This window comes from Anguilla anguilla, chromosome 2 (genome assembly GCF_013347855.1).
Source record: "Anguilla anguilla isolate fAngAng1 chromosome 2, fAngAng1.pri, whole genome shotgun sequence".
Lineage (NCBI taxonomy): Eukaryota > Metazoa > Chordata > Actinopteri > Anguilliformes > Anguillidae > Anguilla > Anguilla anguilla.
In genome coordinates, this window is record NC_049202.1 from 16496912 (window position 1) to 16509055 (window position 12144).

General features: G+C 42.0%; 1 protein-coding gene across 5 annotated transcripts in view; it reads right to left on the reverse strand.

Moving 5' to 3' along the window:
* Positions 1-1438: 1438 nt before the first annotated feature.
* rbm20 (RNA binding motif protein 20) overlaps positions 1439-12144 on the reverse strand; it is a 50456-nt gene continuing 39750 nt past the window's right edge. For 3 of the 5 annotated variants that reach the window (XM_035399638.1, XM_035399657.1, XM_035399674.1), the window contains exons 6-14: positions 10865-11008; positions 10410-10541; positions 10222-10301; positions 9282-9909; positions 8283-8399; positions 6544-7069; positions 6243-6359; positions 5173-5360; positions 3328-5106 (exon numbers count right to left, since the gene is read on the reverse strand). In XM_035399638.1, the coding sequence (XP_035255529.1) occupies positions 5035-5106; positions 5173-5360; positions 6243-6359; positions 6544-7069; positions 8283-8399; positions 9282-9909; positions 10222-10301; positions 10410-10541; positions 10865-11008 (2004 nt within the window). In that variant the 3' untranslated portion in view covers positions 3328-5034. The other 2 variants (XM_035399667.1, XM_035399648.1) reach the window with 2 other exon arrangements.

Consider the following 12144-nt stretch of genomic DNA (forward strand, 5'->3'; position numbering starts at 1 on the left):
TTTGTGCACCTCAAATTTACCCCGCTCTCACACAAAACTGCATGCGCGCTCTCAAGTATTCTCTGCTCTCGTACAAATGATCTGTTCTCAGATTCATTACATGCTCTCATGAACACCTCTGGGTTCTCGCTCACACTTCCCTCTCCTTGCTCTCAGGTTTTCAGTGTGAAAACACTGCCAAAAGTCCTAAACCAATGAGAGAAGATTGAACTAAAACAATACTTCCCAGAACAAGTGGCTCCCCCCTTCTCCAACCACTGAGAATGTAGGGCAGTAATAGGACTTAAAATTTAATTGGTCAAACCCAATGCTGTCGCATTAATTACTCTGCTCTTGACAATTGACTGTGAAATAACATCATACCATATGAATTAATTAGCTGTTGGTAATACAGGCCCTTCAGAGGTAAAGAGTCAATTAACAGCTAAAATTATGGAAACTTAAGCTGAATAAATAAATAAATAAATACAAATTCTATACACAGTGGTCCCCAGGTCTGAATTTGAAAAGCCCTTACTTAATGTGACATATTACTGGTGGTGTGGTAGAATAATGGTAGTTGAAAAAATTGATTTTGCACTCATCTTTGCAATCGGAGGTGAGCCCCATTGACGTAGTGTCCTCTGTCACCTGCGGAACCTGCAGACTAGCACACAGCTTCTATTTCTCTATTTCCCACCCAGCAATCGAGCAGCTGGGCTACACTGCTACTCTGCCAAAGGATAACCATTCACAGGTGTCCAACAGACCAGCGGAGTTGCTTTTACATGATGATGCAAGTAATATCCTTCTGACTTAAACCCTCCTTCTCCGGGTGAGGTTACAATCACGTATCATTTCATCTGTCTCCCAAACATATTCTGCACTGGTTTGATCATGTTTAATTTCAGATCATGAGGCGTATTACTGTTTTAGCATTAGATATGTCACTCAGGAGCACAAATTATTAGCATCTTTACAGAATGTTTTTTTTTTCCAGCCACAATGTGGATCTCTACTACATGTAAAAAAAAAGAAACGGGCATAAGTTTAATGGGGCCCTCGGCCTGGTATTGAATCTGGACTGGAGCTAACAGTGCTGACTGGCTGGCTGCCCTGTAGCACGTAACATAACTGACTGTAGTGTCACAAAGATAGTGAGGGATTTCTGTCTCCCGGAGGACTTGTCTCATTGTGCACCAGCGCCTCCCTCTAGTACACAGTGTCCACAGTGCCTGTTTAAGCAGCACACTCTGACCCAGAGTCTGTACAAACTTAAGTGGTGCATTAGAGTGAGAAGAAGCAGTGGCTCACATTATGTTTGAAGGGCACATGCATGTATACGCTTTCCTAAATCACAAACTTGTAGTGATTGGAAGAACACAATTGTACAGTAAACTCCAAATTGGGTAAAAATGTGAGTAAAATAAAGAAATAAATACATAAAAGCACAACCTTCTACTTTTTTCAAAATGTTTATTTAAATATGTGTTTAAGAACACCCCTTGTTAAAAACAATGAACTAATAAGCCCGCTGAATACCGGGTCCCAGAGTTTTCACAGTATATAAAAGAGAAAGAAGACAACGTCAAAATCCAGTGTGCATCATCCCATTACACCAAATCACCACACACTTACATTTGAATTATTTATTTATATTAATACATAATAATATATTTATGTATATTACTATTTATTAAACTGCAATAAATAAAAAGCGCACATGGTCCAGTTCAAGTATCTTTACAGTAATCCCTTGTTCAGAATGTTTTTGGTGTCCGTATTGCATAAAAGCCTGTTTATTAACAATGACTTCAGAAACCACAAACAACAAATTTTACAAAAGAGTTCAGATATTGCATTTCATTCTGTTTCCCATGAGCAGATTCGGGCACCTTGCAAATACCCAACTCCCCAGCCCACTCCCTCACTCCAAATCCTGGTTCATCATGAGAACTGACCATATACCATTTTATTTTTTTAATTCTGGGGCATAAAATCCAAATATTACCATTGGGGTACACAGGAATTACTCTAATAATCGCAAAGACAAACAATCTGGAAAAGGAATGGACCCAGCCAGAGTAGTCAGTCTTATTCACATTCGCTGCTTTAGCTGCGTTAAAGAAGTGAATATGGTAGCAGTTGAAGGGTGGCATTGAGAAAGAAAATTTGGCACATGTACTTGGCACAAATAGTGTACATTTCTTGAAAATAAGCAGTCTGGCTAAGATTGAATCAACATAGATCTTACTTTGACTCATGATGAATTGAAAATGTTGTTTTTTTCATATACACTGATTGGCAAGTTCGGCAATCGCCAAAATTACTTGGCCCCGCACTGTGTAATTCAAAGTTAAGGAAAAATGTTGACTGAATCCATGCCATGTTTTCATTTTGGAGGGTAAATCTGAAAGAAAATTAAATAAGTAAAGGTTTGTGCCCGTCTTTATTTTGGCACATTTAAGGGTGATTTCCCTAACATGTGAGGAAAGAGAGAACCAGACTTCAAAGGCCAGGGTGGAGCATCACAGAGTCTGTGGAATAAACTAAGCAGGGCCTCTAAGACCATAGCATACTGGTCTGCCGTGGAAGTAACAAAGAGACTATTAAAAGATAAACTGAACAGGAGCAAATAGTAACCTCAGAAGTCTCCTGTTTTTATAAATTAGTAAATAAATTAGTGTTGCTACTAATATGACATGGCTAGGCACAATTAATAATAATAATAATAATAATAATAATAATAATAATAATAATAATAATGGTCTTCAGCTGCTTCTAAAATTCAAAAGAACTCAACATGTAACACTTTCAGATATTAACAAAATAAATTCCTCTACATCTGAAAATAAATAAAATTTACAGAAATATCTTTAGTATTTGTATATATGCTGTACACTTCTTGTTTCTTCTTAAACTCTGTAGAATATGTGGCAATCTGTTAACATCCCCATTGGTTGTAAGAGGGTTTAATCTCCTGAAGCATACAATAGTTTAGACTAGTACTTTTTGAAACCATCATGATGTGATATTAACCAAGAAAAATCAGTTTATTTAAACCTTATTTCAGGTCTTTAAATGAAAGGGATAGATTTATTTGGTTAAAAAAAAAACATTCATTCATTTAATTATAGATTCAGTGCATGATCCTGCTGATTTACCCAAAGTCCTCTGCTTCCCCGTGGATATATCCATTTGCGGAACACGGCCCCATTTTGGCCCTGCTGGGTCCTCCGGAGTCACGGGGCAGGGCCAGTCCCCTGCTACTCTGTGGAAGCCGGGCCAGTGAGCAGGCTCTGTTTGTTCATGCTCTCCTCTGCTAAATGACTCAGATACTTCTGCAGACAGAAGACACCAGAAAGACATCAGAAAAGGCGTAAACCACACATTTGCACTCGCATTGTGTAAAAAGGCCAATTGAAACAACTGAAAAAGTTACTGTCACTACGTGAATCAGCCTCTTCACGCGAACGAGAACCTGCATCTTTCCAGAAAGTTATTCACGTTTTCAAATAACAAAAATGCCACTCATATATATTTTATTCATAAGCATCGGCAGGTTTTTAATCCAATTTACGAGGCAGTGCACTTTCAAAGATTTATTAGAAAAATCAGTGAAGTGGAAAGTGTAAAAAGAGGAGAGTGCTGTAACAGGCAGATGCTTTCTGTGTGTCCGGGAGCTTTGCCATTAAAGGAGTACAGGGATCAAAGACCATTTTCTCCAAAGTCCTGTTAATCACAAGTGATTTATGCTGGAGAATCCCGACACGTCCGTGGGTGAAGATGAAGAACGCGCTGTTCCTGCACAGGGGGGGGCCCACCCCGCCCCTCCCTTCTGGGTTTGACCGACAGCGCAACTGTTTCTGAGCTTTTTCGCTCTGGAACGCGGTCCATAAAATGTCAGGGAGTATTTCCTCCGCGGGGTTTCAGCTGCGACCGGACCTTAGCGTCCGGAGCGCTAATGAGCAATATAATCCAGCTGAGAATGTGCGCGGCCCAGCCTCGGTCCACTGGGGGGACCTGGGGGAGTTGGGGGGTTTGTGGAGGAGGGATCCGCAGCGGCAGCTGAACGGCCCCCACGCCGCTGGTCTTGCCACGCACCAGGGACCGGGGGACGAGAGCGCTCTTCCACCGCGAAATAACGCTCACCGCACCTCTCACTCGTCGGTCGAATTCACTTCAGACACCATGGAGATTACACGGCCACGCTTTCTCTCCCTCTCCCCCTCTTCTCAGCTGTCCGACCAGGCTGCAGTTTCTTCAGCCCGTGTCACAGTTAAAGCTGTGATATTGCCTGAGCTCTGGGGGCCTTACGTCTGCACCAAAAGTGCTTGCCTCAAGGCCAGTGGGAGGCAAGAGGTTTCAGTTACTCGGTCACTGACTGACTTTTCCCTCTAATGCTTTGTCTCAGGATAGGGTAGCAAACACTGACATAACTTTGGCATCTTTCTTTCCTCTTGGCAATATAATAGTTTTCTTTGTCAAAACCTGTTAAAACTAAATTAAAAAAAATTAAAAAACAATATTTAATGATTTCAGTCCCATATCACATCCTTAGAAACAATAAACTTGGACCAATTAAGTTCAACCATTGGCGCTGTTCGGTATGAATGACCAAAAACAACTGTTAGGAATTACACAAGACGTTAGTTATATTTTCAAATAGAAAAGAGCATGTGTTAAGAAAAATAAAATAAAAAGGGTGCATCAAAATGCTGTGTGGTTGTCACAAACAAGGCTGAAACAAAATCTGCTGTTAAGCTAGTAGAGACAACTTCCACCATTTACAACTTTGCAGACCCTCATTAATTGATAGGGCTATTATAGCTAATGCGCTGTTACATTTTCAGCTAGAACATAATGTTCACACAATGTTCCTGGGACATTGCCAGATGATGATGGCATTTTTATAATACTGTAGGAACATTAACCCCTTTTCCACCCAGCTGTAGTTGAAAGTAAAAGTGGGCAGGAAGCATCTACAGCGGGGACCAAAACAGTTCCTGGAGCGCGTTCATGTGTGCTTTCCCATCTTAAGCGGCACAGACCCTCTTAAGGAGGGGATCTGGGGCCAAGAAATGCATCCATTGCGTCAAACCGTTTACTGGGCTGTCTATTTGAGCATTACATTACATTACATTATAGGCATTTAGCAGACGCTCTTATCCAGAGCGACGTACAACAAGTGCAACTCCGGTTATTGTAGTCTTTAATTTGACAGAATGCTGTTTGCTGATTGGTCAGCATAGGGCTCACCTGCAAGTTCCTGTAATGCACTTTACTCCTGCAGTGGGTGGTCTTGGCCTTCTCCTCGCTTGTGTAGAATAATCCGCACAGCTTGCAGTAAAAGCCGCTCCTAGGCACGATGAACTCCACTCCTGAACATGTCATCAGGATAATAAATAAACAGCCCATAATATACACCAGCATTTGCAGTCAACTGAGTTCTACTTGTAGATATGAGAGCAGCATATCTTAAGTTTTACTTTAAAATGCATTTATAAAAAATTTAAAAAACTACGTTGATGTGCTATGTTCAAGCAACAATATATTCTTGATTGATCTATCGTTAAAGGTAGAACATGCATTTTTAAATTTAAAAAAACTCGCATAAATGTATGTCAAGTGTGTATGTCAATATAGTATGTCAAGTTCCCAGGTTAGAAATACACAACCTAAAAAAAGTATTGCTAATTAAACCATAGCAACACATCACCACATATTTAGCGAGTACGTAGGTTGGTGGACAATTATGTCTCTGTGCGAATCGTACTGAAATGAAGTCAGCACATGTAATCAAATGACTGTACTGCACTAGATATCATTCCAAGTGTACTCTGACTAAAAATACAATTTCCAGTGAGCTGTTTCACACCTTCACGCCAATACCAGTACACTGACTGCTTGGTCAAACAAAACTGTTTAGTTTGAGATGGCTTGTACTGTAGCCAATAATCTCCCTCTCCCCCGCCCCGAAAAAAAATTAATTCAAATAAATAAGAAGTAAAGTGCTGGACATGCCAAGTATTTATAAATTTGCCTTGAAGAGTGTTGGTGTGAGCTTGGTACATCTAATTAAAGAAGTGTGTCACAGTCTCTGGGTCTCATTTCAAATGCCAATTAAGTTACTCATCGGGTGTTTAAACATTATGTTGTGTTTTCATGCAAATACAACAGTTGAATTAATAATTCATTAATCACAAATAGGTGGTTTTTAATTTTAAAAAAGAGTTAAAAAATGTTTTTAATAATGCTCTCACCCAGTGGGATGCCGTTTTCATTGAAGACCTTCTCCTGTTCCCATGATGGTGAGTAGGCTGTTATCACCGCAACACCTAGCTGTCTGGGAGACTGTCTAAGCAAAGTACCGTGGACATCTAAAACAAAGAATTCAGCACATGAATTCAAGAAACTGAAAATGGTGTGAAAATTTCCTCAATATTTTAGACCGTAAAATAGACAACTAGAAAAAGAGAGTCAATGTGTTTTAATAGAAATCATTGCTAAACACATATATTATTGTTTGACGGGAGTTAAAGATATCATGAATGTGTAACGTACCTTTTCTTTCACCCTGATTTTCATCCTTGTTAAGAGCCTCATTGGCGATCAGCAACAGACTTCCTGTTTTGCAGTCAGCTACAGCGTCCGTGGGCTTGCTGCCTCCGCACGCGTCCCTGTGATTGGAGAGGCCCTCCAGCGGCAGCTGGCTGAGAGGCGTGTCCGTGGCAACGGCCTGGAACGCATCGGCAGCAAAGGCGCCAAGGTCAGTGCCCGACCGCCGCTCCGCGCCTGCCGGGCCCTCGGAGCCAGCGCTGGACGACACGTCATTGGCTTTTTTCCGTGGCGCGGGTGGGGCGTCGGCGCACCCCTCCCGGTTCGTCCCCTCATTCCGAACGTGGTCCTTCTTTGGGTCCTGGCTGGCCGTCGTCTCCCCGGGCTCTTCCTGTCGCTCTGTGGGGAGGTCAGGCTCGATGATGGCGTCCTCCTCCTCTTCGCCCACCTCGTCCACCGTCACTAGCTCCTCCATGTTGCCCGGATACCAGATCTCGCCCTCCGTCTCCTCCCCGCTGTCCCAGCGCTCTGCCTGTAGAGCGAAGCTATGGAGCGTCAGTAATGCCATGACACATTGCAAGAAGCACAGGCCATGCAGAGGCCTTGCATATGCAGTCCTGTAGGCATAAGCCTATAGGACTGCATAGAGCAGCCATTTCCATTCCACTTTGGTTGTTGGATATTAGTGCTCTGGAGAAATTGTACAATATATAATGCTGTAGTTCCATATACAAGGAGATGATGCTTGTGTTAGTGTTTGCATATGTGAGCAGCAAAGCACAGACATGCTTGGGTGCTAGCGGAAAAGTACATAGTAGTAATATTGTTCTATTTTCGTGTATGATTTTGTGCATTGCAAGCTATGCATATTTTGTATGAGTTTTTTTAGTAATGTCTTTGATGATTAAAAAAAAAAAATCCAGTTATGCAACCACAGGAAGAGAAGCAGCTACTGACTGTTGAAACATTATTGCATTTTCACTCATAAGATGACAGGCCAATGCTCTGTAAATGTTTCAATTCATCAAGTCAATAGGAGGCCTGGGAATTAGTTTAACCTTCTAAAATAATCACTGAATTGTACCGGCTTTTTACTATGCTAATTTCTTTTTTTCAAAGAGCGTATTCACTCAAAACCAAAAAGTCATATTGACATTCAATTAAAAAATATCTTCCCTAGATATTCTATATAACAATAAACCCCATTCAGTCAACATTTGTCCTTGACTCTGAGCTAGTTATGCAAACACTGGACTGACTCTACAGGCTTCACATGGCTTGACAGTTGAACTTCATTGTATTATTATTTCAGTGCTCGACATTTCTGGCAATGTTTATTTATTTACTGAATTGTGAATAACAGCTTCCTTGAATTGATTGAATTTGAATGGACAAATTCAAATAAAGGCTTTTTCAAAACTCATTACTTCCTCCAACGAGAGTGCCTTGAACTGCATTGAAGTAAGCCCAGTTTTATACTTTTTGCACTGAGGCACCCTTCTTTGCTCCCTTCGAGATGTCTCTGCCCTTTTGTTCAATGAGCACCTTGTTGGTTCGCCCTGATCTCCGGAGCTTGTAGATATTTCTATACTTGAGCACCCAGTGATTGTTCTGTTTTTCTTCTGAATGTGAATTGAATTTGGGTGAGTACCGTATATATTTTCAAATGCTTGTTTTTCTCTTAAAAGCAGTTTAGTGTTGCAATAAAATTTGTTGCAAGTGAACTGAATCGGCAGGTGACCCACCTCATTGTTTTTGCCTTCCTCAAACTCAGTGGGCTCCACGTTTTCACAGGAACCTAGAGGGGATCTTGACTTGTCCTTATTTTGCTTTTCTTCAGCCTCCTCTCCCTGTAATACACGCTGTACAGACTTTCAACTTTCAACACACTGTTATGTTTTGCCGAGAGCTGTTTCAGATGCTGCGATCCAAATAATATCTAGCAACCAACAACAATATCGTGCGAGATAACAACTGGGATTTGTGTGATGTATGTGAATAATACCAGTTTATCTGTTTTATATTTGTGCGTATCCCTTTCATCCTCACTCATAAATTCCAGATGTAGTGTAATAATCTCTGTGGTCATAACTGGTGGATTAGCTACAGCATGTCATAAAGCCATGCGCTATTTCATCATACCCGTGATCTCCTGCATTGTCTACTGACCGGGAATCCAGACTTACACTCATCATTATGGTATCCATAGAAACCTTAATACATCAGATACAAATCTGGGATGAAAAGCACATCATCCTCTGTGTGAGTGTTTCACCGCAAGCACTGCTACAGGTATACACTGATCGAAGCTTCACTATGGGAGCAAGGATACTGTTTTATTAAGTTTTTCATTTTCATTTAATAGCAGTCTTCTATGTTGCGGTCTTCTAAAATAAAAGCAGATACCTTCTAATCAATTATATACCACAGATACTAGTCCACATACTGTTGTAAACAAAGATATTCTTTACCCAAGGATTTTTACTAAAGCCCTATTCTTCTATCAAAGATAACCTTTATTAAAAAGAATCACAGATTCTCTACAGTAACATGAATATTTGCAATAGACATAAGGATGTAGTCTTTTTATTGCAGCCCATTTGGAAGCTCGTCAATGCACACGTATGGATCTCTGTGACCTGTTTTAGCATGCACACAGGTCTAAAATAGTTTTTACATAAGAATTCTTTTTGTGCTGAAAATTTGGTATTTGCAAACATTGTTTTTTTTTAAAATTCTCTCACCACTTTCTCGACTTCCTGTTTCCTGCTTGGCGTCTTTCCCTTCACCCCGGCTGGGGAGGTCTGTTTCCTGTCCTCGGCGGCTCTGTGGTCCGTGGAATCTTCCGGTGGCTCCGAGTGTCGGGATTTGTGGTTCTCCGGCGTGTCCCTCTTCTTTCCCTTCACCTCATGCCTCTGGTAAACCTGCCTGGAGGGCTTGTCTGGCCTGTACGGGGGCTCCTGCTTGTAAAAGTCCTCCTCTTTGCTTCTGTATGGCAGGAAAGGTGGAGCCTGGGGGCTGCTCCTGGTGTACCTGTCCCTGCCCCCCCTCTGGCCCTCCGCCCTCTCCTCCGTCGTCCGCGGGCTCGCCCTGTCCGTCGGCTGGAAGTAGGCCTTCCTCCACTCGGGGGGCCTGCCGCCGGGCTGGTCCCCGTCCCCGTTCCTCCAGCAGGCCTCGTCCCTCTCGTCCTGCCACGCGTGCGAAGACCAGTCCCAGGACGGGTGCCGGGGCCCCAGGCCGTTGCTCCGCTCGGCCCTGCAGGGCCCGGGCGGGCTGTGGGCAGAGCTGCAGGAGGTGAAGCTGGGACTGTGGGACCGGGGGCTGAGCGATCGGCTGACGGGGCTGCGAGACCTCACTCGCTCCGGAGGGTAGCTGCAGACACCCAAAACCACATCACCGCCAGCAACAACAGCCCAGCGCAAGCCTATGCCAACGCAGTCACATTATAGTCACCGAGGGTCAGAGCAAGACTACGTGTCCTGCCAAATGATTCTGTTCTGCCATAGCATTAGCGCTTTTAAATAGATCTTGATGGTCTTTGCAAGTCTTTTATATTTGTTGTGCAGAGGGCAAGTGACCAAAATAAACCCGCTATAAAACGATCCACAGCATGTGATTTTCCTTTGAGAATATTCACCAGGGCAGTTTCAAGGGAGATTCAAATTTTTAAAAACAAATTCTTACCAGTCAATCTCCTGTTTCTCATGCCTTTCCCTCTGTGAATTAATATCTTGGATGATAGACTCCACATCCTTCCCTGGTTTCTGTATGGATGGAAATATGAATCATTGAAGTTGACCATCCCAGGAAAGCACCCGAATCGCCGAACATTACCTCGGAGCACTTTCTGACCACTGCAGCTGCAAGCCTACCTTCAGCTGTAGCTCCTTGTATCTCTTTGACATCCGGATCAGAAGCTTCTGCTCGTTTATTGTGGCTGGATTAAGCTGATAGTATTTCACCATCGCCTGAGCAGCCTCAACATAGGCCATTTCCAAAAAGGCCTGTGAAAAACACACACATACACACACACACACACACACAACGAGGAGTCAATATGAGGCGTTTTTTTTACAAGGCTCTTGTATCACTAGCCTGAAATAATTCTGGATTATGAATAAGAGCCACACAAATCCTCAAAAATATCCACAAGAAAGAAGGTTTAATGAGAGTTATGGTGGACCGTCAAGCACTAAGAATGAACGTTATAATATTACCATGATGCTTTTTAAAAAATAAATACATTGCCAATAATTGGACCATTTGGACCATTTAGACCAAGTATAACTGCCCCCTTTCACCCCACTGAGCTAATGTCTGTCATTACCTGATGAGTGGAGCGCATGAGAATGTAATTGGTGACTTTTCCAAATGGGAGCCCCAGGTTGATGACATCATTCTCGGTGCAGCTGCCCTCTGGGAGATTGCAGATGTGCACGACTCGACCTGGACCCGGCTTCCTCAGAGGAAACTGAAATTTAAAAAAGAAAAAGCACCTCTCAGCAGAGCAGCGTTGCAGCTTGAGATGCTGGTGTCCGTGCAAACAGCTCCAGTAAAAATGTTGCGTAACCATTGGCATTCCGCCATTTTTAAGCCAAACTGGATATAATTAGAATTGCTGTAAATCAATACAAAACGATTCGCTTGTCAGTATTCAGTTTTTACACATTCTCGAGTACTGTAAAACCTTGTATTGTTATGTAATATCTACGATACCCAAAATAGTCATATAATCGTCATTAATTAGTATATAGTTAACTATTATATGCCTATATGCAAATATTTTGGATAGTGTGGCAACCAGTTAATTAGACAAAAAACTTTTTTGCATCACCACATTCCTCTCAATCCAATTTGTGTTATGGTATTTGCTGTTCTCCAGCAGAGGGCTCCCTAAGTGTTTTATTGATTGCATCTTTGGTTTATTGTTGGTGTTAATCAGTTCACCTGTGGCCTGTTTTTTTTTTTTTCTTATTGTTTTGTTGCATTTGTCTTGCCTGTTTTAGGTTTTCCAAACCTATGAAATCTCTCTGTAATTATGATAGTGATAAGCATTTTCTTTTCTGTATTTATCAAAAATATCAGCTGACAACCACCCCTTATTTTATCAGTAATCCCCTTGAAGTATAGCAACTGGCATTGACTGCAAAGCTCCCATCTAGCTGGCCATGAGAACCAACATGGAAGTAAGGGCATCCTACTCTTACAGCTAGCTAACAAGGTAAATGAACAGAGGAATTCCATTGCGCAAGGTGGTTGTGTTTTTGCAAATTGATATTTTGTGGGTACCTCCGTGCTTGGGTTTGTCTGATAAGGCAATAGATTATGGGAGTATATGCTGGTAGAAAGGACAGAGGACATAGAGGTTCATTCAGGTCTACTCTGAGGACTGTAAAGAACTGTACAGGCCTGGATAAATGGCACAGTTGCTGGATTTACAGCAAAGCCTCATGAAATGTAGTGGACCAAATATTTTCAACAGAACAGAAATATTTACTTACCATTTAAAAAGAATCCAACCCTACAAAAATATCCATGTTTCCTTCCAGCCTGTATTCACCTGACATCTTAATATATGAGTAGTGACAGGTGTCAGGAAAAATTTTG